General features: G+C 43.1%; 2 protein-coding genes across 4 annotated transcripts; one reads left to right on the top strand and one right to left on the bottom strand.

The window, feature by feature from the left end:
* Positions 1–770: 770 nt before the first annotated feature.
* On the bottom strand, positions 771–17,739 carry LOC135901163 (protein Spindly-A-like). Of its 2 annotated transcripts, none has more exons than XM_065430828.2 (8): positions 17,362–17,739; positions 17,212–17,291; positions 15,858–16,028; positions 13,097–13,333; positions 10,908–11,063; positions 8,987–9,100; positions 2,915–3,230; positions 771–1,429 (listed from the first exon to the last, which is right to left on the bottom strand). In XM_065430828.2, exons 1-8 carry the CDS (start codon positions 17,426–17,428, stop codon positions 1,086–1,088), a joined length of 1,485 nt encoding a protein of 494 aa, XP_065286900.1. In that variant the 5' UTR covers positions 17,429–17,739; the 3' UTR covers positions 771–1,085. The 2 variants fall into 2 exon arrangements, with proteins under 2 accessions (XP_065286900.1, XP_065286899.1); XM_065430827.2 differs by having other exon boundaries at positions 8,987–9,208; positions 17,362–17,737.
* A 231-nt stretch (positions 17,740–17,970) lies between these two features.
* Positions 17,971–24,672, top strand: LOC135901162 (non-homologous end-joining factor 1-like). Of its 2 annotated transcripts, none has more exons than XM_065430824.2 (6): positions 17,971–18,207; positions 18,291–18,500; positions 18,563–18,701; positions 18,771–18,832; positions 18,926–19,040; positions 22,319–24,672. In XM_065430824.2, the coding sequence occupies exons 1-6, from the start codon at positions 18,019–18,021 to the stop codon at positions 22,480–22,482; spliced, it is 879 nt and encodes a 292-aa protein (XP_065286896.1). In that variant the 5' UTR covers positions 17,971–18,018; the 3' UTR covers positions 22,483–24,672. The 2 variants fall into 2 exon arrangements, with proteins under 2 accessions (XP_065286896.1, XP_065286897.1); XM_065430825.2 differs by having other exon boundaries at positions 18,018–18,211.
* The last annotated feature ends 2,506 nt before the right edge of the window (positions 24,673–27,178 follow it).

Raw genomic sequence — 27,178 nt, forward strand, 5'->3', positions numbered from 1 at the left:
CTGCTTCACTCCTATTTTCTTTTTTCCTCCACATTCCAGTCCCACATTTCAGAGGTGCCTCTACCACACAGGATTGCACCACTTCTGTATATCACCGTGACACCACCAACGGCAAAGTACTGATGTTGATGTCCCTTGAAAGACCCACTCGCTCCCATCTGAAAAACCCCTGTCCTTTCCCCAGACTTTACGTCGCCATCGTAATACCTTAAAAAAAAAAATTCATAGCACACTGCATGCTGCGCTACTATGGTCATTCTTTCAACATTTCTGTTCAGTTGTCTGAAGGCCTCCCATCCTTTCACTGCTCCAACAACCTACCGTTCCACCCTCTGTCCTTTTTCTTTTCCTGCTGCATCCGCACTCCCTAGCTCCTTTCCCCATCGTCTTAGAAACCATGCTTGTTAATGTCCAATGACAGCACTAATTTCCTTTTCAGTCTCTTCCTTTATGGCCAGACGAGAATGACAAGGCAGCATTTGATAAAAGTAGGCCCACCTATTGAAACGTATCCCAGCCTGTTGGTCCCATCCCTGTTGTATCCCATCCCTGTTGGTAACTTTTATACCAAAGTGTGCTACTCACCTGTCGGCCCCTTTTGATTTGCGATCTTCATATGTACATAACACTTGTGGCCACAGGTTTTGGTAAGCAGCCACCACACAAATGTTACCAGATGAAAGAAAAACATTGTCTCCAAAAACAATTTTATTAAAATTCTAAAAATTCAGTTCATTATACATGTCGTCAATATACACAACTTGCACCAGTGTCAATAAAGTAAAAGAGTGCAAATAAAAATAATGCACAAGATGAGAAAATTGCACCATGGGGTATGTACAGAAGCTTCTGATGGCAAGTTAAGGATAGCTAACAAAGCTTGACAATTTCTAGCTCATTTTGTCATTTGTGCTGGACTGCAGTGCAGGACAAGGAAGGTGGCATACTAATTACAACTTTCATTCTTGATTATTCGTCACAGACAGTACAAATAAATACACATCTAGTGCTTTCGGAGAAGCAAGAGCAGTGAACTAAAAGGTACTTAGATAAAACTACACAAGGACATTGGAATAAATGTACCATCACTGCTGCTTACACTCTGGAGCTTCGGTCACTACTTTTCCGGTGTTCTTCACTTCTAGCAGAGGTTTCAAGACAGTGCCGCGGCGCTTGAACTTCTTGCCGTCAGGCTCTGCGTCAGGCTTATTCTCTTTAGCACTGTGCTCCTCAAATGTAACCTTTGGGCGAGCACCACCGCAGCTCTTCGACTCTGTTCCACCACAGCCTGCAGAACTGTCAGTCGACTTGGACCCCAAAGTCGCGACGGTTTCAGCTTTTTGTCGCATTGGTATCACCTCCCGCAGCACTGGTGGCTTGTCTTCGACCATGCCCAGGTTTTCATAGACTTCTTTCCTGGGTTCAAAACCTAGAGAAAAACGACGTTTGCAGGAGGATGACAAAACTTGGCCTTCTACACGTTTTGACATGGATGTGCAGAAAATGTCTGCTATCATCAGCAAGATAATATGGCTGTATAATGAAAGTATAGAGCATGAACTCATCTGGTAAACATAATAAATGTTCTATATCAGTGGTTGCCTAGTCACTGTGGCATATATGGCATTGATCGAGCGGATACAGCTGCCCGATCTGCCCATGAGAGCGTCAACTGCATTGCCATTCCTCATTCTAGAGCTGACGCAGCAAAAGAACTTTCTGCACTTGCGCGTGATGTAACGTTAACTGAACGCAATTAATCTCAATTCACAAGTGCACGCCTTCATACCATGGACCCTAATTTACAGCTCTGTATTCCGCCCGACCTTCCACGATGTAATTGCACCCGTCTAGTCCGTCCATCGCTTGGAGTAGCATTTTCGAATGCATGCTACTTTCTTATTGGAATGACCAAGAGCCCACTTTGTGACTCCTGCGCGTGCAACGAAACAATCGCCCACCTTCTTTGTGAGTTCCCTTGTTTCAACCCGCAAAGAGAAGCCCTCTCAGCCATCCTGGACCAACTGGACAAGCACCCAATAACGGAAAACAACCTTGGAAAGTGGCCTACGCAAACATCAGCGCGATCTGCTATGAAGGCGCTGCTGCGTTACTTAAAAGACACGGGACTTTGTGGCAAATTGTGACTGTACACTGCATGACGTAGGATCAGACGGCGGCACTGCGTAACACTAGGAATGCTCTCTCTTCAACAGAAGCTTGCTCCTCAGTCTCTTCTGGATGAGTTATTTCGTAACAAAGTGGATTCCCACATGCTGCTGCTATTGGTAGCTGTGGTCTGCTAGATAGCGAAGATACCGCAGCCGCCACAGGGTGCCGCCATGAGTCCACTGGCTAAGCGCACGGTAGCTCGCTTTGGCTTACGTTTAGAGCGTCGTAGGCACCCAAATCGAAAGTCACGGTGTCTGCGTTAACATCCAAAATGAAATTTTAACTGTGCGCTATGGAAATATTTTGAAAGCTTTATGGGCACCACCCATTCCGCTGTAGCCTTCGCAGTGCAAGGTATTGAAGAAGGAATGGGAGCACAGCGAAGGCTATGTCTGATTGCCAATAACTCCGCTTCCACTGAACACACTGAAGTACTTTTTGCAGCAAAGTAGTTCTGAAAACGCCTATTTTGCTTCAAATGCCTCTCTCCACTTCGATAAAACGTTGTTCAGGGCCCCTTTAATGTATGCAGTGTATTGTGTGCACATTTAACTTATCTTTACTGTAATACATAGAGCATCAAAAATATTCATTGTACCTTCTGGTGCATTGTGTGTAAAGCCCTGTTCTAATCGATCTGCCTTTTATTCGGGTTGCAGTTTCTGTCAAGGCTTGCATTGGGTTTCAGTTTGTGTCTACATCTGATGTGAAATAAATTAAATGAATTAAATCATTTGCTCACCTGCAGATAAGGGTTGCTCCTCACTCTTGCGAACCATGGCCTTTAGTAGACGGGCCTCCGAGGCTTCGGCCTTTTGCGCAGCCTCGTAGGTCTCCCTGAGCAGGCGATCTTCGCGCAGTTGCCGTTCGGAAATCGATTTCAGTAGCGCTGCTCGCTCCTTCTCCAATTCCTTCACTCGCTGCCTCTCCATTTTCAGAAGTCCTGCCAGAGGGTTACCGTCCAACAGTGTGTTATCTAGTGAGGCTTGCTCGTTGGTCTGCCTCGCCAAAGCACCAGTGAGACGAGAAATCTCAGCATTGGCGCAGGTCAGCGACTCCTGCAATAAGCAACGTTAGGGCTTCATGAAAAAGCCTGATATGCGATTCTGTCAAACCTTCTTGCAATGAAGTTGCATCTGACGCAGGAATGCCTTTGTTGTATCCGATATTCATTACATGCTGATATCATCGAAAAACAGATTTACAATTTGTTTTGTTAGATAATTCACTATATTGTGTTCATTTTGTGGAGACTTTAAACTACATTGTCAGTAACACTTTCAGCCAAATGTGATGTACGTTACCACAACAAAATTTAACATATGGAAAATACAGCAACCACCCGATATTATGTGCCAAGTTTCTATTAAGCGAGAAGAAAGGGGGTTAACCAAGGGGCCCGAAATGCGAAGGCTGTGGGTTCGGTTCCCACCTGCGGCAAGTTGTTTTTTCATCCACTTTAATTTCAGCACAAGTAATTTCCCCTATGCTGTCCTTGGTGTCAGTGTTTGTTGGCTTCTTATGATATAAGTTTCTACTACAAAACTTTAAATTCAATATAGTATTTCTTTTTTCATTCAGCTTTTTATAAGGACGTTTTTCATCACTTAATTAAGCACCGAACAGAAAAACCAGCCCTATATAAACCAAGCCTACCCTCCATATGGCAAGCTTGACCCCAAATATTTTCATAAGTTTACCTAATTTAGAAGCATCAAAAAACAAATATTTTTGCTGGTGATAACGGCCTTTTTTTTTTTTCAGTTACCTATTTAGAGACACTTTTACCAGGTTATTTTCTGCTTAAATTACACAATAACTAGCAGGATCTCACATCTAGAAGCTACACCTAGTCTAAACAGACAGTGTAGTGGAGGACACACAGTGCACGTTGACCAACGAGCTTTTGAAAATGAAAAAGAACTAAAACTGCAAGGTGTTCAGTTTTCTTGTTTCTCCATGCTTTGACCAATCAAACGTAAAGCATAGTCCACTTTTACCACTGTGGTGACAGTATCGACCTTGGGGAGACACTGATGCTTAATTTTTGTGCAGCACCGATGCTCATATGTCTAGCAATCATTAGGTCAGGGGGTTCATTTATCTATAGTCATTTCTCAAAGCTTTCTGGTGACCATGCTCTCGGCAGTAGTCTTGTGCTTTTGCTTCGCTTGTGAATCTTCCACTTTGGTAAACCTGTTAATTTCAATGCCTTTTATTTCAGAGATGGTGACAAAGTAGCACTTTGAATACTGTAGTCACTACTATGTAGTAAGTTATCTTAGTGCAGAGAGAAAATATAACACCTCAAATAAGGTATCAATACAGTACTGCATAGGAGCTTATTGCAGTGTATTGCATTCTGATCTTACTTTGTTGATGATTTAAATTATTAATGTTTCAAGAAAATTTTTGCTGAAGTCAAGCCCCGCAATGAAAGAAATTGCTTTAATATTCAGACTATTAGAAAAGTACTTTATATTTGCTTCGGTGTCACGACCATCATTTTGAGATTTAAAAAATTATTTTTAGCACACTCCCAGTCCTGCCACTTTGCCATATACAACACCATTCTTGGATTTGCAGCTACTGTTATCAAACTTAATGCTCACAGACTGCACCTCTTCCATTCAAGATGATCAGCCATATCGACAGCCTTACAGTGTTTGAGATTCAGGAGGACGAACAATATGGAACTTCAAATCTATGCCAGATTCTTAAGGCAGAAAGCATTAAGCAAGAGGATATGTTGATAATTAATAACCTAGTTGGGGAAAACACTCGCATACACAAACATATCAGCCAATACTCATAACCATAGCAGTTGAAACTTAGCCTTCTCCAGGCAATTCTCAAACTGTATATATACAGCAAAATGATCGTCTGATTCGCTTGATCAATTGTGCAACACAGTAACAGTTACATTGGGAAAGTGCGCATTGCACAATGAAGTGTGCTTGCGAATATATTCCAGTGCACCCTACTATGCACTGGAATATGTATTCCGATGCGATGTTAAAAAAACTATACAATCTGAGGAAATCCTGAACTGTAGCACCACGTGCTCAAACAGAGTATAGAATACAGGCACTAACAACTCAGATATCATCCCTGCTTAACAACACCAGCATCCTGCAATGTAGTGTATGCCATGGTCCTATTTTCTGAATATTTTCAAAGTATAACATTTTAGTGTATTTAACTTATATTGTGTACTAACACTCTTTTATGGTGTTCTTTTACTGGCTGACATTGTTTTTTTTCTTGCTTTGTTTTTTCTGTCTTGTTACTGCTGTTAAGTGTGAAAGTGTAATCCTCTGTGCTATGGCCTTTGGCAGGCATTTTCTTGCCTTTAGCCATAGTACCCAAGACAATGTATGTCGCTCTCAAACCCTTCCTAAATATTATTTTAAAGAAAGTGAGAATTAAACTCGATTGGTAGTTTGCATTCTATCTATGTCCTGTCCATGTGTGTTGTGTGCTTGTTGGTGCAGTTACTCTTACGAAAATGAAACGAGCTAAAAAAGTTGTGGCACAAACCACCTGCATGTCCCCACGCCATCTGTGAATCCTTACGGGCACATCAGCAGACACACAGAGTAGCAATCTCGCTGCTGACCACAATGCGAAATGATATCACAATACAGCATATCTTAATAGTCAAGAGTTCGACAAAAGTTTGTCTGGTCAGGTAACATGATGATGAAGAAATTGCGGTCACTGACCAAGTCGAGGTGAAAATAACACACAGACGTTTCGGAACCCATACAGTTTCCTTGATCACACTAAAAGAGAGCAAGAGCCGCAAGACGTTATTATGGCAAAATGTGATACAGGGAATGGGTGTAGTTAGCAGGCAGATTTCCATCAGTCCTGTCAATACTGATGTCCATCGCCTGAATAAACAAATGTTCCAACAAAAGTCGTGTCATCAGATTCTTTTTCTTAGCTATTATAGCAGTGTTTTCCCAAACGATGCAGCAGGGGCTTTCGACGCTTTTCTGTTTTTGGAAATGTCTCCTTGGTGCTCCTTTAACCTTCTTGTGAACTTGTCGGCTTCACCAATGCAGCTGCGTATGGTACCTCATAGACAACACTGGGGTAATCCTTGCTTTCTAGCGGACCATTTACATTAACAAGCTGATTTCTCAGCTTGTTGGATAGCATCTGAGCTATTCTAAGGTCATATTTTGAGAATACGTGGCTAAGAGCTTTACTGACGCCAGGCACATGTGGAACGCCAGCGCGCTTTGTAAACGACTTGTCTGGAGACAGCTTGGGATGGAGACCATGAGCTTACATTTTGTTGATGAACTTCTTGGGGTACTCGTTCGTGGATAATTTGCGACGAATTGCCTTCAGTTCTTTCTGCATTTCATCGTCACTTAAGCAGACGCGTGTGGCCCACATTACTAGAGATGAGACGAAGGATTGCTTCTGGCAAGCCGGGCGACATAATTAAAGGTATGAGTCGCATTCCTGTGCACAGTAAATGAGAGTCTGGTTCCACTTCACCGCATAAGGACGTCGAGGAATGGGAGGCTGTTGTCACACTTGTACTTTGTAGTAAATTGTATGGCTGCTTCTGCTGAGCTAATAAGACGTAAGAGGTGTGGAGCATTTTGCCTTTGCACGATGCAGAAGCAGTCGTCTACATAGCGCATGACAACTTTTTGGCGTGGGAGCGAAGTCAGCGAGGGCCTTCCGTTCAGTGCACTCCATGATTAAGTTGGGGGTAGTAACAGAAATGGAAGCCAACATGGCGGTTCCGTTGATCTGCCTGTAGAACTCTTCGTTATGAGTGAAGTAGGTGTTGTTAAAATGAAATTATAAAAGCTCGCAAATGTCCTGTACCTCCAAAGGGGTGTGCTCAGCAAGCACGTCGTTGGCCAACAAGATATCTCTGCATATTGCTAAGGCCAGGTCAACAGCAACTGAAGTGAAGAGTGACTTCTCATCAGATAACACTATAACATCATCTTCGTCCAAGGAAATGTCGCACACTTTCTCCACGAAGGCCTAAGAATTCGAATCGTGTTGCTGTCTTGCCGGCGAGTGGGCCCAACACTTGGTTTAAGTAACCTGATAACCAGTGCAGCGGTGACCTTGTGAAGTCGACAATTGGTCGTAGTGGAACGCCTGGCTTTCAAACTTTTGGCAATCTGTGTATCGTAGGTGCAGACCCATTAGTACACAAGAGGCGATGGTAGAGATGCTTTTGCTGTGGTGGTACAAATTTAAAAGCCTTATAGAGGAGCTTTTGCAGTTTTGTTTGCAGGTTTGCTGTGGGGTCTTTTTAGATCGTGACGTAGGTATCCTCATCCGAGAGCAAATCCATCTTCTCACTGCAGTCACTTCTGTTGAGCAACAAGATGGCATTCCCCTTATCTGCAGGAACGATGGTAATGGAGGCATTGTTCTGGAGGTCTTCGATGGCGTGTTTCTCAACTGGTGAAAACTGGGCTTGAGGGTCGCACATCCGCCACTTTGACAGAGCACTGATCGTGCGTGCAGGTACAAGCTTCTCTTACTTTGGAAGGAAGTTGAATGGTGGCATATTTCACGGCGTGGATTACTCTGGTAGGGTTGGGTGACGTGCCAGTGTTGAAGTTCACTGATGCAGTGTATCTAGCAAATAGAAAATATCTTGTAGAGTTAGTGAGGTAGGAGCAGTAGCAGATGACACAAGCACAACTTCATAGCTTATAGCTGTCTGTCACGAAGATGGTGCGCGATGCTTGTCGAGGGAAGAGTTGTTGAAGAGGTGTATGCACAGAGAAGTTATACACACATCTAAACATGTTTAAGGTTTCTATGCCTCTTGTGTCACAGTGGCACATACTCATGTGAGGGGGATAGACCAAAAATGGGCCCGTATCCAGTGACCCAAGTTGTCTATTTGGCCACATACCCAATGGATTATACCCAGTGGCCCAACATGTCTACTCAGCAAGAAAGCAGAACCTGCATAGCGAAGGAACAGACAAAAAAAAAAAAAGAAGGCTCTTTGAAATGAATGCAACGCAGATTACTATTACTCCATTACAAACATGGCATGCAGACATTTCTCTCGCTGTTCACAGCTGCAACCATAAAGTAGTGTGTTGTACACAAAAAATGTATGCATGCGTCATGTAAGGAAATGTAAAATTAAGTCCATACTTACATATACTGCAAAATATTACGCATGTATTACATCAAAGGCAGAGATCTGTACCTTTTTACCACCATGCGTGAGGAGTGATAAGTTTCTGAAACCAGCGGCCACAGCGCTTCACTTGCACTGGCAACTAAAAGGTAGTATGCTACGTACGTACTAGAAGAAAAAAGGTGCACAAATAATATTTCATTTTATGTAAAACTTGCATTCACAAGCTGTAGTTGTAATACACAATGTATTCTGTAGAAAGCATCGTACATCAAGGACAACTGCAGTGAGAAACGCACAGAGAAGTCTATGACCACAGTACTTGTGTAGCTTCTACAGCGTTGCCTGTTAAGTATGAAACAGAGTATAAGGGAGACAGCTGTAATTTGGATGTACAAGTGCAATCAGTGGTGTAGCCAGCGGAGGGGGCACACCAGAGAGTGTCCCCTCACACCACCCCCCTCACCTCTTCCCATTCCTGGTCAAGTGCATGCCTCTCTTTATCCAAAAAACTTTCTGGCTACGCCACTGAATGAAACGCGTTCTAACACAGTAAGTGCAGTTACTTGAAGTAACAAAAAGTGTTTCGAATTTAGCAACATACTACGAAAAAGTTCATTGTCAGCATACATGTTTCTTTTTCTAGTGACCAGGGTAGGTACTTGCCTGAAGCAAACGTAGCTGGCGGGCGTCTGCTTTGTTGACTGATCCCGTGGCCAGAATCAGGGCCATCTGGTTCCGAGTACGCCGAACTTCCTCCCGCAAAAAGCGTTCCTTCTCCTGTAGCGCGCGATAGCGTGTGCGCAAAGATAAGAGCTCTTGCTCTTGCTTCAGCCGCCGGTCTTCCACTTCTGAGAAGAGGGAATTCCCTCGCCGCTTGGGATCCAGCTTTAATCGAGTGGGGGAGAGACTGAATGACACAGACATAAAACAGTCCAAAACACAAGAACAGTGCATAGGAAGATGGAGGTTTGAAGTGATTAACAGAGGTAGAACAATGAATGTCGCTGAAGCCAACGTTTTGGAAAGAGGACTTGTCTTCCTCAGGGCAGCAAGTACTCAAGAGCATTTTTATGTATGCGTAGCTCACTCTCCCCCACACTAAACGGGGGAGGGGGAGGAAAGGCAACTAAGAGTGTGTGTGTGTGGGGGGGGCGGGGGTGTTCGTTGTAAATAGGCAACAAGTAGGGTTACTGCTGCCGGTTGAGAAGCAGGGTTGACAAAATAGAAAAAGATCCAAACATGCAAGCAGCACTGAAAATACGGTGGGCCCATCTTCCCATAACATAGGAAGTAAGATCTGCTGTTCGAACATGTGAAAAAAGAAAACAGAGAGAATGAGAGCTTCTAGAAGAAACCGAGATTTATCAAGACATGTTCAGTCAGGAATGAAAGAACAAATACACAACTTTTCGAAAGCTGAGGGAGAGAGAAATGAGATTGGCCAAATATTGAATAAATGAAAGAACCTTATACTGGGGTAGCTAGATTGGCAAAACATGGCTATCGAGGGAAAAATCTAATGATGCAATAAATTGGGTCGGGGGGGAAGATATGGTCACCTCTGGTCTAACCAGTTGTAAGATCACAAAACTCAAGGGCTGCTTGTTATACCCGTGCCATTAGTGTAACAAATGAATTCAAGAGCTCCCTTTGAAACATTTATGGCTGTTTCAGCGTAGTATTGGACTTGCGCATGTTTGTTGACGTTCAAAACCCATTCTCCACGTTTTGGTTTCCTGCCAAAAATTTTCTAGAGTTTTGGAAAAAAAATTGTTCTTGCCCAGCTGAGCTAGAAGGTACCACTCAACTTATCTCTTTAAAGGCGTGTTCTATGATCCAGATGTTCTGATGGTGTGTATGGCAAGACAATGATGTGATGTGACTGCCAAAATAGCCAATTCTTCAAATATTTGAATACTTCAAGTGCTTTTGCCGCTGACAAAAGTTTTTTAGCCCAGTTGACATAGAATTGTAGATGAAAAATATTTGAAGGTTCAGCAGATCACCAGAAAAGAAACTGAACTTAAATATTTTTGCAAGAAGCTTCACGTTCAAGGTCGAAAAAGTTGCTTCGCTTCTCGGCGTAAAAATATATGTGATGCATCAATAGATAGCTATAGATGTCAGCTTTGCAAGTGAGATGTTATGAAAAATCAAATGATGCAATAAACTGGAATGGGAGGGGATATGGTCACCTATGAGTGCTGCATAAGTGCTAAAGTAATATTGAGAGCCTCGGAAACAAATTTTCTGAAATAAATAATTTAATGTGCATTTGTTTAGTTCAGCATTTTTTGAAAAATTGACTATTTCGGCAGTCACACCACATGGCTGCCTTGCCATACATACCATTTGAAGAAGCGGATAATACAATGAGCCTTTGAAAACAAAATGTTGATTGATGCCTTCTAGCTCAGCTGGGCAGGAAAGCTAAATTGTTGCCAAAATTTTCGACAGGAAGACAGATGGAGAAAAGGTTTCTAACTTTAACAAACACCTGAAAATTTGTTGTGCTATATATGTGTGATGGTCAAAAAATGGTTGATTTGGCGTGGAATGACCCTCATGTCAATGGGTATCTCACCTGGTCCATCTGCAGACTCTCCAACTGGGCACGAAGTTCTCCACACTCATCCTCTTGTTTTTGAAAGAGCGCCTTTTGTGCGGATAAGTCATTCAAGGTGGCTTTCAGTCGTTCCTTTGCTTCGCCAAGGTGCTGCAATGCTGCTTCTTTTTCAGCCTGTGAAAATGCAGCAGCTACAGCTTGAGCAATCTTGAGTCAAGGTTATGTTCAGGAACACAAATCGAAGCATCATTTCAGTAGACTGTTCGCAGAATATATAAGTATGGCGTAAATATTTTAAAATGTGCATTTCTGAACTCTACAATTACAGAGACACTCAACTACATGACCACCCTTTGCACTTTCCCACCCCACTACCCAGCAACATTAGTTTTCCTTTGGTGTCTGCTGCCAAAGCATTTCCACTACCCCAAAGAAACCACTGGTCAAAGTGATTAATCGAATAGTTTTTCAGCAAAGAAATTGTCATGGTACCCCCCTCTGAAGTAAATGCCATAAACTCCATGAGCACCAAGGACAAAGTATTCATTAGTTAAGGCATCACCTGTTGGCATGAACTGGCCGATTCACAGCTGTAAAAAATTCAAATGATAATATATATATATTAGTTGGCTCAGATCTATGTCCACAGCACAAACAAGATAATATACAGAAAAGCGAGGTGACATACACAAGCATTGACTCAATTAAAACCTGAAAGGCAACTTCATATTTAATTTTTCGCTCTGTGCATGGTGTTTTCTAATTAAACCTTTCACTCAACAGCATTTTTTTGTGTTACACCTCTCTGTGTGCCGCCTAGTTTCCACTGCAAACATGGATTCAAAGCTGTATTTCTCAAGCTAAAGGTTTCCCTTCATAGCGGCAGGTTGATGCCACCACATCACCTGACCAAAGTGTGACATTGCCATCACATTTCAGCAGATCACTGCCCCAAAGAAGAATCCTTTAACTCTTTGCGGTCAAGTGCTACAAGAGTGCTTCAAGTGCAACTACACAGTGCTAAAGTACCATCGACAGCCTCGGAAATAAATTTTCTGAAATAAATCATTTAACGTGCATTTGTTTAGTTGAGAATTTTTTTGCTGCATGGCATCTAAATGCACAAGAATGCTCCTGAGTGGAACGAACCCAAATTGGGTAAATGCATGTGACTACAAAGAGCTAATGCCTTCCTTTTTTTTTTTTCTGGTTGTGAAATCCCCTCCCTCCCTCTGTATGTATGTGCTACGACGTTTCAGGGAATGCCGAATGGCCTGATTTATCTCCTTTACAAACCCGGATATCACTTGCACCTGACATACAAAAAGCTCCCCGAGCAGTGCGAAGTTTGATGACAAAGCGTCCGAGGAAGGCGAAGACAGAGGAAGAAGGGGGACCACAACAAGGCACTTTGCTAGTGCAGGTGTATACATGTTCCCTTCAAAGGGCAGCTACCAGTGAGTTCTTGTCCCATCACTGACTACATTGCTCTACTTATAGTTCGCACAGAAACATAGCGGTGCAGCAGAGTTGCAGAGTGGCAACTCCGGAGTTGGAATGATTCCGGATTTTGAAACACCTGGAGTGGAATGATGACACCAGTCTGACAGATGGAGTCAAATAGGAGCTCGAGATTCTGCAATGGAGTTTCAATGGAATGGGGCACAAAGCCTCAGAACGCTAAGTGTTGATATTAAGCTACACTACAAAACCAGCAAGTCTGCCAATTACCTAGACTAAACTAGAGTTTGCTAATATATTACATTTCTCAATGTTTACTATATATAAGGCTCTTTCAGTATCTACTTATAGGTGACTACTTCTGGTGCAGAAAGTTTTCTTTGTTAAGTGCACTTAAAGGCAGCAACTTTTAGTCAATGTTGGTGTTTGTTCTAGTGCAAGAACATTGTATGTAACATTATTTGTTATGCTGTCAAAACTTCAAAACTATGTTTTCTTTTGTCGATAGGTATGCAAGCACAAGTAGCAAACAATTACAGAGAAAGCATTTCGTTTACTGAAATTGGAGGAATGGAATAGACCAGCTCAGCATCGTCACGAGTGGGAATGGTTCAACTATCGCCATTCTGAGGAGTGAAATTACAGGGACTTCCACTCTCTGGAATCTAGTGCGCCACTCTGCAACTCTGCCACCCAGTACCCCGATGCTGCGAGTGCCATATGCACAGACCTGCCGCTGCTCTCACCTTTAGCTCGGCTATTTCATCGTGCAGTTGTCCAAGAACAAGCTGCATCTCCTGCTCGCACGCCGCTTGTGAGGAGTCCAGGGCATCGGGGCTGCTCGCTGTAGAGCTGGTGTTGTGGGACAGGAGGCGTTCATTCATTTGCCGACTTTCACACAGCTGCTCTTCGAGGCGACGTACTTGCTTCTGCAGCTTCTCTTTTTCAGCCATGAAGGCCTGGTCTGATAATGTTCTGTCATTCTGAAAGATAGTATGCAGTACAATTCACCAGTATCAACTGGTGGTCGATAATCTGGAAAGGCCTCTAGAGAAAAAAGACCAAATTTACATCAACACTACAAATATAAAAGCAGTGCAAATGCTTCATGGATGCACCCCAGTCAAAACACACTGACCATATTCCATTTATTCTTCTGACAATGATACTGAAGTCCTGCTCACACACTGTTATTGTGTTCTTGTGCCATGCAGTACACCTCGGCAATCCCTCTTCCTATCTATTGAGCATATCACCAAAGAACATGTGTTGGTACAAATATCCAGTATTCAGTCCAGTGAGCTAGGATGACCATGGTACTCCCCTCCCATCAGTGAGCATCTCCGAGCATGCCTTTGCTTCAGGCATCAAATTATTCGCTACACTCACAACTCTGAATATGAATTCATGTCCTTACACAATCATTACTACAACTCAAGGTCTCCAGGCAAATTTGCTGAAATCCACTCACACACTTCTGCCCTATTTGTTGGCACAGATGTGTGTGGTCGTGAGTTGTCATGATAAGGCTGCATGCCTTTCTAATTCTTGGGGAATTCATAAAGGGAAAAAAAAAATTAATTCCCCAAGTGTTTTGGGCGTCTAAATACATCTTTCACTGTGTACTGTGTACCTATCTATGCTTGAAGAAACACAGGAACAAAAAAGAAATACAGCAGCTGTAACTTTCGGCACTGACCGCTGGTTCCTGAATTACTCAGGTTTAAGAGAGGATGTGTGGTGCACACAAAGAGAACGTTCTTTGTATATCATATTTATGCCAAAGCTTTGTCTTGTCACTATAATATATATCAGAAAAAATAGTGTCTTCAATACCTTCAGATTATTTTGCAACTGACAGGACTTCCAGCTTTCCCTGCTCGAGTTCAGTATCAACTGCTGAGGTACCTAGTACTTTACACACTTGCAAGTAAATGTGTTTCATTGCGTTTCATCGTCTAACATTTGCTAGACGAAACGCGGTCATTCGATAGACCAGTACCCGTGTCAATATCCCAAGTCCTTCACAATATGTTGTTGGCATTGCAACTTTGGTCCATTTCTGCCCGGAGCTCACGGATGCTCATGGAGGTTACCTGTCTGTCTGCCTGAATGAGCTCGTCTGCTCATGTTCGCAACTGACGTCATCCATAACTTTTTCTTGGGCTAGTTGGTCAGACATACCGATAGAATGATTAAGATGCAAAAAAATTAAGACATAGAGAACATCCTGGTGATGTACGTTCTTTATCCTCGTTCTTTTACACCTTAACCCTTCTGACATTATGCTGCTATGTAATTGCATTATGGATTATGTAATTTTTCAAACACGCTGCTTTAATCTACTTCATGCACTTCTGCACAATTCTTATGCGAAATATTCCTTGCACATAAACAGTGCACAAGAAAAGATCACCCTATAAACATGGGCAGTTTGAATGGCTCATGTAAGTTATTACCGTTATGAGTGTTATGGCTACTTTTGCCTTATTTTTGGTACACCCCTCGTGCTTTTTGGCACCGACATATCTAATGCCAATGTTTACTACATGACATTCACTTGTTGCGGTGGAGCACTCCCTATCATATTAGGCTGCCGAGCACAAGGCCGCAGGTTTGACTCCCAGGCACTGCAGCCCCATTCCAATGGTAATAAAATCGGAGTGCTTCGGGAGCACATTGAAGAAACCAAGATGGGTTACAAGTTAATCCAGAGCTTTGTACTACAGTGAAGTCCTGGGATTTAAAACCCCATAACTACACTTATTTCAAGACTCAGTCAAACCTCCTTAGAGCATACGACAGGAAAGCACCTTCGTTATATCCAATTATCATTCTAAGCATACATTAATTACATCCTTATATTAGCTAGAAACAGTTTATATTTACTTTGTTATACTCAATTTGTTATATCCATGTTCGTTAGAACCCCCAACCTCCTTGATATCTAGTTTTTCCTAGCCATGAAGCCTTTCAACCTGAAGTGTAAGACAATGCCACGGGGTCCTTTCAAAGCTCCATCAACGGAAGGAGACAAAAGGGGTGTAAAAATCAAATGTAGAGCAAATACAGAAATAAATGGAGGTCAGAGATTGAGGAAGAATGACAGGATAAAAGTGAAAAGAAAACACTCTGAGCACCAGAACCGGAAAGACTACTGCAGCATTAGTAAAACGTAAAAGACAGAGTGGACTAATCGATTCATGAACCATGTTTTTTAAAAGATAACTTAAGCCTTGTTACATTAACGTTGCAATTTATGTAAAGATGATTTTGTTATGTGTAATAATCATTACAAGCATACTTATTACCAACTGACATTGGCGAGAAATGTTTTAGACTTGCACCATTATATCCTGCTATTTGTTATATCCATGTTTGTTACATTAAGAATTGACTGTAATAGTAATGGCAGGGAAATTAAAGGAAGAAAAGTGAGAAACAAATTCCCATTCAAAATCTTGCAACTACAGAGTCGTTTCATGGTTCAACAATCGTACGTCTTACTTCATCAAGAGCAGCTTGAAGCTTTTTCAGTGCCACTTGACATGTCAAGGATTCCTTCTTTGATTTAGCAAGCTGATCTCTGGCATGTTCCAGATCAGCACTGAGACATTTCTCTGTTTCCATGCTACATTCCAACTTCATCCGTGTGCTGTGCAACTCTTGTTCAAGTTTCTGCAAAGTAAAATAGGTTCACATTTTAACATAGAGTCATTGCCACTTAACCACCTAAGTGGCAGTCCCTCTAAAAAATTGGCTGCTTATTATTTAATGGGGCTTCATGTTCCAAAGCTACATTGAGACTATGAGAAATGCCATAGTTAAGTGCCCTGGATTTATTTTTAAGCCAATTTGCCTCCTGTATCTAGTGGTACAGCTTGACTTTGTATTAGGAGCACGGGTATTTCAAGTTATTTACAATGAAGCAGACATGGCATCTGAATGGCCATGTTCTGCATTTCAAGGAGAGGTACATAAAGCTGAAAGTGCAAGACACACTGTGGTATCCATTACAGCTCAAAGCTGTGCTAACTCAAACTCATGCAACGGCATTCATTCAGCAGCTACTTGTACCTACTAGTGCGCCTACTCAGCTGGTGACCAGTTGCCTCTCCACCACTGCACAAGCCGTTTGTATTTGGTGAATGTGCTTGAACATATGTTGGCAGAATAGGTAGATCCTCAGTCGTACTCACATTGAGGTCACTTTCATATACTCACGTCGACTTAAAAACCACCGTCCGTGACTTTCGTTCGTACTAACTTTAACCGACACTCACTTCTGCTCATACTCACTGTGGTGATACGTGATATGATATGTAGTGCTTTATGGCGCAAGGGCCAGTCACGGCCTGCTCTTGTCTTCATTTGCTGACGCTTTATCTCAGGCCTGTGAAATGAGTGTGGAGCGAGTACGAGTCAGGGAAGGGGTGCTCGTGATTGAGTATGCCGACCTGTGTACTTGAGATTATGCACTTGCTGCGATGTGACACGACTAGGCGCTCTGCTTTGGATGAATGAGCACCCAGTAACCACACCAGCATATCGGAACCAAACATCCAAAGCAGCTGCAATTGTAGGGCTTCCTGCAATTATCTATGAGACAGAAGTGGTCCTGTGGTGCTGTTCTATGGGTGCAACAGTAGGTGCGGTACAGCTGGCCAGTACGAGTGCAACTGGGCGCGTGCCCCTCGACCCCGAAATTTCTGTGTACCAAGAATATACAGCATAAAACGGCGTGCGATAGCACCCGCCTGCCCCGCACCTCTCCCCGGAAACCGGAAAAGAGCATGCAATGAGTCGTTACGAAGTACGGCCCCAGAACTGTGAAAAAACGCACATGAGCAACAGAACGTACCTCGACCGTGGCAACATAGCGTTTGTGAGTGTGTTCCAACTCCTCTTCCAAGTGCCCATTCTTGGTTAAGAGAGCCTTCCCTGCAACAATTGAAAGCCTAAGCTTCAAGCCAACATGTCAAATGAAAACATGAAAGGAGGTTTAACTTACCAATCTCGGCCGCCTGCTTCAGGTCTGCCTCCAGTTGACGAACCCTGGCATAAAGGTCGTCATCCATATCTTTAATCCTGACAGCAGTTTAACCAGAAAATGTACGTTCCACCGGGATACGGTATGGCCTGCGTCTAAACGGTCGATATCCGCCCACAGAGACTGCAAACCAACGTACAGTGAACTACCATAGCTAACAAGGAACAAAGGAGCAACAATCAGCACCCTGATTGAACTACAGCCCAGCTTTAGGGGCTACAGACCATGGTTTACGGTTTCTTCAACATCGAATAAAGAACCAATTCTCTGCAGCAGAACAACAGAAAGCGCGACCAGTTTGAATTTCGACCACAGAATAAAGAACCGACTTGTTTCGACTTTTCACTTGCGCTATCCCTAGTCGAATGCAAGCCAGTTTTGGTCGCAAGGTACAGTCGATCGTGAAAATAGTGAAGATTTAATTTCTTCATAGTTTGACAAATGTAAAGTTTGTAGTTTACAAAAACGTGCATAATAATTAGCGCTGAAATTACTGAGTCAGAGCAACTACCCGATCCAAAGAAATACCAATACCGGAAGCACCGGAATTGTTTTTCACCTCCATTTCAAGTCTGGTGTAGCCAAAAGGAAATCCTGGGAAATCCAAAGGTAAACAACATGGAGGGAGCGTCTGCTTTTGCGATTGACGAAATGTTTGGAATATCATGGAAAAGCTTTTCCTGTGATACGTTTTCTGGTCTCATCAAGTACGCTACAACGCCGACTACTCTCAGGATTATGGCGACAGACTTCAGGTGCCTCTATGGAGAAATTCTCGATGAAGACGACCTCCAAGACAGATGCAGGGCAAGTAAGCACATTTCAATGTTGCGTTTGACGTTCGCTGTGTCAGTAAAACGGAATAATCTGGCTCTTTCTTTTTCTTCTAGGACCTGAACCCCTCAATCGAGGTTACGACGAAAAGCCTCGTGAGGCACCTTTCTGAGGGATTGACAGCTGCAATTGAACGCAGCTCTAAACATTCGCCCGAGCTGCAAGCGACCATCGATTCAAGTTCTTTGATCGTCACCTTGAATATGGCGATAGGGGAAGTCAAGTTCCTCTGGAATTTCACGATGGATGCCCAGAGTAGTGATGACGTAAGTTGCAGTTTTCGCTTTCTATTCATGTCACATTGATTAACGCGCATTTTCGCTTTCAGTTCTACTCGCAGGTCACGCTTCCGATGCTTCTGATGCTGGCGGCCTTGAAGGAACAGCGGGAGCGATTGTTTGCTTTGCTTAGTAAGAAAGACGCCGAGATATCGGGCCATACTACATCAGGCGCGAGAGAATCCAAAAGTAAGTGCATTGACGTTCCAGTTTGAGTTCCGCGCCATAGTGAATTAAGGTACATTTTTCAACTTTCAGAGAGTGTGCGCACGTCAGCGTTTGACGAGGACGAATTCAAGGAGGAGACGACTCGCGCAGGGGTACATAAATTACTTGGATGCTGAACTAATTACTTCATATATTACTTGCTATGCACGTGAAGTCGATCGATCGCTGTTGGTACGTGTATACAGGTCCTGAAGGAACGTTTCGGAAACCTGCCAGCAAGTGCGTTTGCTGGCGATGAAGCTGAAAAAATCATCAAGGTTTACCAAGAGCTGTCTGCCTCAAGTCAACAGCAACCAATAAGTATGTTTATTCTTCGCATGTCTTAATTGCACTTCACGACTGTTACAGAAAGTAATTGATGTCCTGGTACCCTTGTAAAGCATGATTTTTGCGTCTTACTAGCACTGCATTCACCGTATGAAATCACTACTGCATGTAAAGCAACCTTTGCGTTAAATTTCAACATTCGACCCGACAGGCCTGGGTATCTCTCTTTAATGTCACAGGGGCAGTCAGGCTTGACAGTCCAACAGTGACCGCATGCTTGACCTTGGTGCTTTAGAAGCACAAGTCAGTGCTTGGTGAAAAGAGATATGGCCAATTAAATCGAGACCATCATATACTATGCTTCAGCATATACATTAATGTGACAAACAGAATCACAGATTCAGTGAACACATGATATGGCCCAGTAGCACTATGCCACATGCTTTTAGTGTGTGGAGAATTTTACACTGCACAATTCGGTGTTGCTAAAAGTTGTTGTGCTTAGTCTGCAGATAAAATCAGCTATTCCACCTGCCATGTGAATCAGCCTTTAAAGGGTGCCTGCAGCACTTTTTAAGAAAAGAGCGGAATGTGTCTGCACCTCCCAAATCTTCTCCTGAAAAATATTTTTAATGCATATTGTATGAGCAGAGTTATTGGCACTCACTTGTAGGCCACCCCCTCCCCACCATGCCTTGCACACTTCTTTGTCAGTCCTAATGCACTGGAAGCTGTAGACGCACCGACGGGTAGTAGAGGCGACCTTCACAGCTATATGTCATCGGCACAGTGGTGTTGTTTTGCTCTAGGGCCACCACCATATCAGTGGCAAGGTCTTTCTATATTGCTTCGTCAGGCCTATGTTTCATCAGATATTCTCTTGGAGTCATATATCATTCTGCTACTGTAGCACTGTTACGTTGTCTTTGCATTTTCAAAGACGCATCTCACAACTGTGACACAAGTGCGCTTTCCATGGAAACAGAATGAAGCAGAGCTGCACTGAAATTAAGTGCTGTCAAGACAACTGTGAACATATCAATCAACCACATGCAGACATTGACTTGTGGCTCACAGAAGAGATGCTAAGTCAAAATTCTGCTTGCTACAGTGGGTAAAATTGAGCGTTATCCCATAAGTGGAATAAATTTCATTGAAATCAGTTCAGCAGTTTTCTAAGGACAGGTTTTCTGCCTCTTACATGTATTTTTATAAGGAAATCAAAGGAAAATGGTTGTTCAATGGATCAAACAATGCGAGATGAAAAGGCAGGATGGTTGACCCCTAAAACTTCTTGCTAATACTCATCTCCTGCCCCACAGCACTGAAGCCCTTCCTTTTCTGCTGTTCATCATTCTCTGCAGCCTGGCGACAGACACGTACAGCCCATTTCTTAGCTTACAATGGTTGATCACAGTAGACGGCAGCAATGAAGTACTAGTGATTAGAGCGCTCGGCTTGAAGACACAGAGACACTGGTTTGATTTGCCACATCACTACGCAATTTTTCCTATGTTGCATAAAAGTCATTTGAAATTCTCGTGAACAGATGGACATAGTCAGTTCTTTCTTAGTTCGTAGCTGCTTTTCGCAGTAAATTAAAACCACTTTTTGAAGAAGTGGCTGCCATAGTAATATTGTTTCCATGTTGAAACATTCTCTAGCAGTGTCACGTGAACAATGACAGGTCTTCCTTGTTAAACAGTTTTGCTATGCCTAATGTATAACAGGCATGCTTGCAGCTCATGCTTACTTGTTTTGTTTAGAATGCATAGGATGTTTAAAATTTGCAGGTCTAGCCATTGTAATGGCGTATGTGCACATCCCATTACGATATTTGCATCTCGTAATGCAGTGCACATCTGCATATCTCTTGTTAGATATGTGGACACATAGCCTCACCGTGAAGTAGTGGTGGTCGTGTTTTGCACAAATCACACATGTGAAGATGTTCAAGCTGCTCCATCAATTCAATAAGGGGGGCAATGCTTGAAATCCTGTAAATCTACGACAAAGGCCTTGGTACAAGCACGATGAACACTAGCGTATTTTTTGTGAGGCTCCCACACAAGGTATCAACACTTACTGCAAGAGCCTCATGCATCGTATGTGCAAGCTTCTTGGAAAAGCAGGCCTGCTGTTATCTCCTTGCTCAACCACATGACTTTTTAAGAATGGTACTATCAGTGGACAGCACTTTTCAGGGATCATATTGGGCCATTAAATACCTGTTTCTGCGAGCAAGGGAGCAGTTAGCACAGCTCCATTTCGATTATTGTGTGCAGCATAATATTATATACAGTGCTGTCAGATAATGGAATTTGCATTTAAGCCAAACCTTAATAACAAAGTCATAACCAACAAAGTCATATCTGACATTAAAACATCTTCATTACATCCAATAATTCGTTACATCTGAGTTCGGTAAAATGAGGTTTGACTGTATAGGATGGAGTCAAGTGATGCAGGACAGGAGTAATTGCCAATGGGAGACCCTTTGTCCAGCAGTAGACATGAAATGGACTGATTACAATGGTGACAACGACAATGTAACACTAGAGACATGTCCTCACCTTTCCGTCATCTTGAATGCTCCATTTATGCTGCCTGTGTGTAACGTTTTACCAAACAGCTCATATGAACCTATCCTCTAATAATAATTGTTTGTGGCTAAGGGTGTTCCAAGATTATCTAACCTTTGCTTACTATCAGTTACTTGTAATAACATATGACTAGTTGCGTTTATGTGGCAGCATGCACTACTGTTGAAAATAACTTCTAACATATCTTCTTGCCTGTGGAATAGAACTGCGTACACTAAATGTGACAAGTTTCTCAGCTAATGTGAATTATGAGTGCGTGGGTGTGTATATGCATACAAATTCATGCCGTAATTCTTTTCAAATAAGTTCTCCACGCGTCATGTCTCAATCTGCCATGGTAGCTAAGTGGCTATGGCATTTTGCTGCTTACCACAAGGTCTCGGGTTCAATTCCCAGCCATGGTGGGCACATTTTAGTTGGGGTGAAATGCAAAAACACTTGTGAATGTATTTAGATTTAGGTGCAAGTCGAAGAACCCCAGGTGGCTAAAATTAATCTGGAGCCCTCCAAATTACGGCACCCCTCATAACCCATTGTGCAGCTCCAGGACGTTAAACCCCATAATTTACTTTTATTTTTGTCTCTACTTGCAGCCACCATGCTTTAATACATATCTATTGTAGGAGCACTTTTGACCATTATTGCCTTATGTGTTTGTTCGTTCTTCGATTTGGCTAGCGTGACGTCTTGTGCACTATGCTCTTCCAGGCAGCACATCTGACAAGCAGTCGCCTGCTGACGCTAATGAGCAGACAAGCACATTGAAAGCAGGCGTACAACACAGCCAGCCCATGCACCGCAAAGAGTTGTCTCCTGAAATAATCACTGAAGAACCCAAGGTCAAGAAAGTAAAAAAGCGCCTAAGGCTCTAGGACTACATAGAGTAGTTATTCTACTTGCATGTGTCCTGTAGTGATTGTGCACTGGTCAGCTCCTTTATATTTTTTAGAAGCTAATTTCTGCTAACAGTATCATAAGGTTCTAAGCCCAATGAATTGTGGGTCAAATTCCTTGTTGTGCATCAATGTATTTTCAGACCACCAGGTATTTCCAAAATTTTAATGTTTAATGCACTCGCTTTTATATATAAGCATAACCTGATTCTATGGTAAGAATTTTCACAATGTCACGGCTGTTGCTATCTTAAGTGCATGGTAGTATGTTTAATTTCTTTTTAAATATTAATCAATTTTACAATATTCTACATATTGTGTTTTGGACTACCTGGTAACCTCAAATTTTTACATGTTATGCACTCTTCTTTATACATACACATAATGAATTTTATCGCAAAGCTTTTCACATGTGCAGCTGCCGTAATGCCACAGCTGTTACTATGTTAAAGGGAAGCTGAAGAGTCTGTCGAATTCAATAAGACGCTCATATACGGATGTGGGAACCTTATAAACCATGAAGGTAAAATTTGGGGGGGGGGGGGATTTTTCACTTAGGAGCGACGCAATCGTCAGTTAAAACTGCGCTGTAGCTCCGCCCCCTGTCGAGCGCCGCGCGCTGCTGCTCACGCTGACGATGCGAGCGGAGACCGGAAAACGCGGCTTAGTGACGTCAACACTGGTGTTCCGCTCTTTCGCAGTCTCCGCGACTGTGCCTGACCAGGCTTATTTCTGCGTGCATGCCGTCCTAATCTGCTTCGCTCAACCCTACATTCCTTTATTTGTGTGTATATAGGAGTGGTAGTTGATGTGCGCAGCATCAGTTGAACTTGTAGGCCGATCATGCCGGCGTTCTGTGCAGCCTACGCTTGCACGAACACCAGCGGCCACGACGATGTTCCGATGTTCCAATAGTTCCTGCAAGACAAGAAGCTTTCAGCTAAGTGGGAGGCTGCTGTGAAGCGAAACAACTTCAAGCGCTCAAGAACAAGTGTTGTGCTCTAACCACTTCCGTGACGATTACTACCGGAGTTTATCAATAATGCGTGCTTTGGGTTCTCCTAAAAGAAGATTGTTAGCACGCTGAACGGAAGTTGCATGTTTATCGCCCACCCTTGACGCAGGTTTCATCGCCAAGCGCCGCGAATTTTCTATTCGCACGTGTGTTGTGAAACAGCCTGCATGCAGCTACCATAACGCATTGCAAGCGTAAAGTTTGCATGTGTTGGAAAGCCTGCTCATGCCAAGACGCTGCACTCCCCCTTCTCTCGCACACGTAAGAAACCGACCATCTCACCTAGCCGACGGAATTCACCGGTTACGAGTAGCGTGCAGATGGCGCGCTGATGAAGGTTCTATACTACACGTGCTACAACAGCCGGTAAACTTTTCCCGCGTTTAAACCGTCTGTGTAGATTGCCGACAGCTTTGGGGCAGCGCACAAATGCTGAAGATCGCATCACCGCTTACGTTCTACGAGGAGGCATTCAGGAACATAACACTACAGTTGTTTACCCGGAAACGTACTCACTGGAACGCTGAATGCAGCTTAGCAAAAAACATACTCGCGAAAGAACATTTCCAACACAAGGAGATACTAACGCTTCGCCTTCGTTCGCGTGGAAAGCAGTGCTTGCACCAGCATTTTTAGCTTCTTGGAGAGGCCGGCTCTTCGCAGTCGGCTCATACATGTAGTATGTACAAGTATGTGCGTACGTGTAGTATGTACAAGAATAAACCCTTTACAAGTGATCTTGCACGCGACAGCGACGGCGCTGCAAGCGAGGCGATGGCTGTCACGTTCACTCGTCGTCTGCAAGCCGAACCATTGTTGACGTCATGAGGCGCCCGACCAATCACAGGCAGAAACGAGGCGCACGAGCTGGGCGTGTCTGCTGCTGCACTTTTCGTCGAAATAAAATATGTTTGCACTTTCTTTCACTCAATTTCGATGCGATATTCGAATTCAGAGGGTTGAAAACCACGGCGTACTGCTCTTCACTAATTTTTTCTGGAAAACATTTCAGCTTCCCTTTAATTAAGTGCATCTGATGTTCTGCATGTGATGTTCCAGATATTATTTTGAAATATTTCTCAAGAGTCAGAGTATTGCTCACTGTTTATTAATTTTACCCAAATGCGTTACAATAAAATCATTTTTGAAATTTGCCTGTGTCATAGTTGCAGTAGCAAGGGACAGCCATAACCGACCAGGTGTTATGGAGACTACCGTGGTATATTTCCTGTGATGTGTTCAGCTCTACTCCTTGGCTCTTTGCAAGCATTGCCTAAATTATTATAACCGACATATATTTTTAAAGCGAAGCTTTCTTTGCCTCTCCTCCTCACTTTGTGAGTGCCGACTGCTGCTGTCTTGCCGATTATACAACAGCTTGGGCTCCTCAGCATGTACACGACTAGAAACAAATAGAATAGAATAGAAAGGTCACCGGGTATGTAAGTGGGAATGTGTCCAAACAGACAAATTGGATCGCTGGGTATATACAACTGGGCACGTGGCACTGGATATGCGTTCAAATATACAACTTGGGTCACCGGGCATGGGAACATTCTTAGCCAATCCCTCGGAACGGGCATGTGCTGCTGGTAGGTGCCTGAACAGACAACCAGCACGAGAGGCAAGAAATGAAGAAGGCGGCTACGGAGCAGTGAAGAACTCGGCACTGAACCAGAGCATGCATAGAGCGAGAGGCCTTGAGCTACGTAGCACTGAACAAGTGAGGACATTTCAGTAAACAATAAAGAAAGCTTTGCTTATGACCGATTCCCACATACGCTAGGGATCTGCCGAGTTTCTATACAAGAAAAATGGAGAAGGCAGAAATAATGAAAAGGCTGTAGAGAGGACTGGCATAGCGCACCATTTCAGCAAGGCCTCTGGAGGCACAAAATGAAAGTGAAAGGAAAGGGACATACAAGCAGAGCGGTAACTCATTCATAGTCATGTTAACAATTTACTGCTATTGGGTGGCATTTAAAAGAGTACTGACAGATAACTTAGGAGTTGCAGAAAATCTACTGCGCACATCTCGCATGCAGAAGGGTGGTACTTAGAAAGTATGAATGCTGAAAAACGGGTCTTAATTTGATACTGAAGCTGGTCTTGAAATGCCGGACCTGGTGGCGTCGACATTATCATGAGGCCACAACACAGAGCAATATTTGCTGACATGTATGTCAGCAAATTTGATAAATATTATGAAATTTCTCATAAATAAATAAATTTCATGTGTTTCCTTGGCTGTGCTGGCGTGTGGCAGTGGTCATGAGTGGAGTGTGCCAGTGTGTCTTGATTCACCTCCATCTCCCGAGTACCGATACTGTAATTGGTGCATAGAACCGAGTATGCTAGCAAATTATTTAGGATGCTCTGGCATTTGCTGTATATTTTTCTTTTGTTTAGAGGGCTTTGACATTTATTTAATGCTAGAAAAGGTTACCAGTTGGAGATGTTGCGTGGTTTCCTTTAATGCGAACCTGCTTGCAAGCTTTGGTTCTCGTAATACCTTAGTAGGCTGAATAGTTTGGCAGCAACAGAGTGGTCATGATCCGATAAATACTAGCAGATATATTGTGCCCAGAAAGCCTTTAATGCTGCATGCACAGCACCTCATGGCTTCAACTGTGTTGTAGACACCAAAGAATGCCACTTAATTCATATGTGCAATAAAGTTGTTTTCGTTGAGAGCTGAATAATCGGAAAGCCATTGTCGCAGTGTCTAGCAATCTTTTCTTTAGGATAGCAGGAGGGACGAAATTTATCTGTACACGGCAGCCTAACCTATTTTTTTCTCTTTACCGTTTGTTTATCAACTGCTGCCTTCTCATTTGCTAAAAGACTGGAGGGGTATGAACTTGCGGTCATAAATAATCGCCGAGTGGCTGGCGTCTCCATGCTGTTGCACTGGTCATGACTTCATATGCAGGGCATGATAGCGGGATGCATGGAGGTCGCAGGAGGGAGTGTGATCTTTTGTGTGAGAATACGGGCTCTCTGCTGTAAGCAGGGGAACAATTTGGGGCTGATGCGTTTATGGCAGCATTGCCTACAGATCACAGATGCTTTCTAGCAGTGTTCAAAAGTGTTGCCCAGGTGGCCAGCATGGTTGGGAGCATGGCCCTAGTGATGGGAACATTGCTCGAACCCATTTCTTTAGTTGACAAGAAATTCTCGCTGTTGTGTAGTTTGTGTATATGTGCTACATATGCGGGGGAACTGCCATTTGTTGGCAGCCATGCAGTGTCTACAAAACGGCGGACAGCAAAGTGCCATACCGCTATAGCATGGTTGTACGATTACCACATAATTCACTTGTCCATTATATTAATTTATATGTGAAATTCCGCTATTTTGTGACAACAAATATTTTGCTGTTTCATTTCAGAAGATACTTTGGCCTTAATTTTGGATAGAACGAACTTCACACGCAACGAATCTTTCTCGCTAGCCTTTCTGTTCAGCCTTGCGATAGGGAATAAGACAGGGCTAGTTGGTGTTCCGCCTTGCTTAAACAGCATAAAATGAGACAAAGGATGGCAGAAAAGGTGGGATGAAAACAAATACTGCCTTTGTCACGTCTTTTCTGCCGTCCTTCGTCTCATTTTGCGCTGTTTAACAAGATAGCCTTGTGAACTGTGAGAGTATACCATGTTT

This window comes from Dermacentor albipictus, chromosome 4, assembly GCF_038994185.2.
Source record: "Dermacentor albipictus isolate Rhodes 1998 colony chromosome 4, USDA_Dalb.pri_finalv2, whole genome shotgun sequence".
Taxonomy (NCBI): domain Eukaryota; kingdom Metazoa; phylum Arthropoda; class Arachnida; order Ixodida; family Ixodidae; genus Dermacentor; species Dermacentor albipictus.

What these genes read in the sequence shown, in the direction of transcription:
- LOC135901163 (XM_065430827.2), bottom strand. Translation starts at nt 17,428, where the DNA reads ATGGATGACGACCTTTATGCCAGGGTTCGTCAACTGGAGGCAGACCTG. An exon ending in GAAGCAGGCGGCCGAGATTG is followed by an intron (nt 17,292 to 17,361) that starts GTAAGTTAAACC and finishes CAATTGTTGCAG; the next exon opens with GGAAGGCTCTCTTAACCAAG. An exon ending in TTCAAGCTGCTCTTGATGAA is followed by an intron (nt 13,334 to 15,857) that starts GTAAGACGTACG and finishes ACTATCTTTCAG; the next exon opens with AATGACAGAACATTATCAGA.
- LOC135901162 (XM_065430824.2), top strand. Translation starts at nt 18,019, where the DNA reads ATGGAGGGAGCGTCTGCTTTTGCGATTGACGAAATGTTTGGAATATCA. An exon ending in AGGCGCGAGAGAATCCAAAA is followed by an intron (nt 18,702 to 18,770) that starts GTAAGTGCATTG and finishes TTCAACTTTCAG; the next exon opens with AGAGTGTGCGCACGTCAGCG. An exon ending in AAGTCAACAGCAACCAATAA is followed by an intron (nt 19,041 to 22,318) that starts GTATGTTTATTC and finishes ATGCTCTTCCAG; the next exon opens with GCAGCACATCTGACAAGCAG.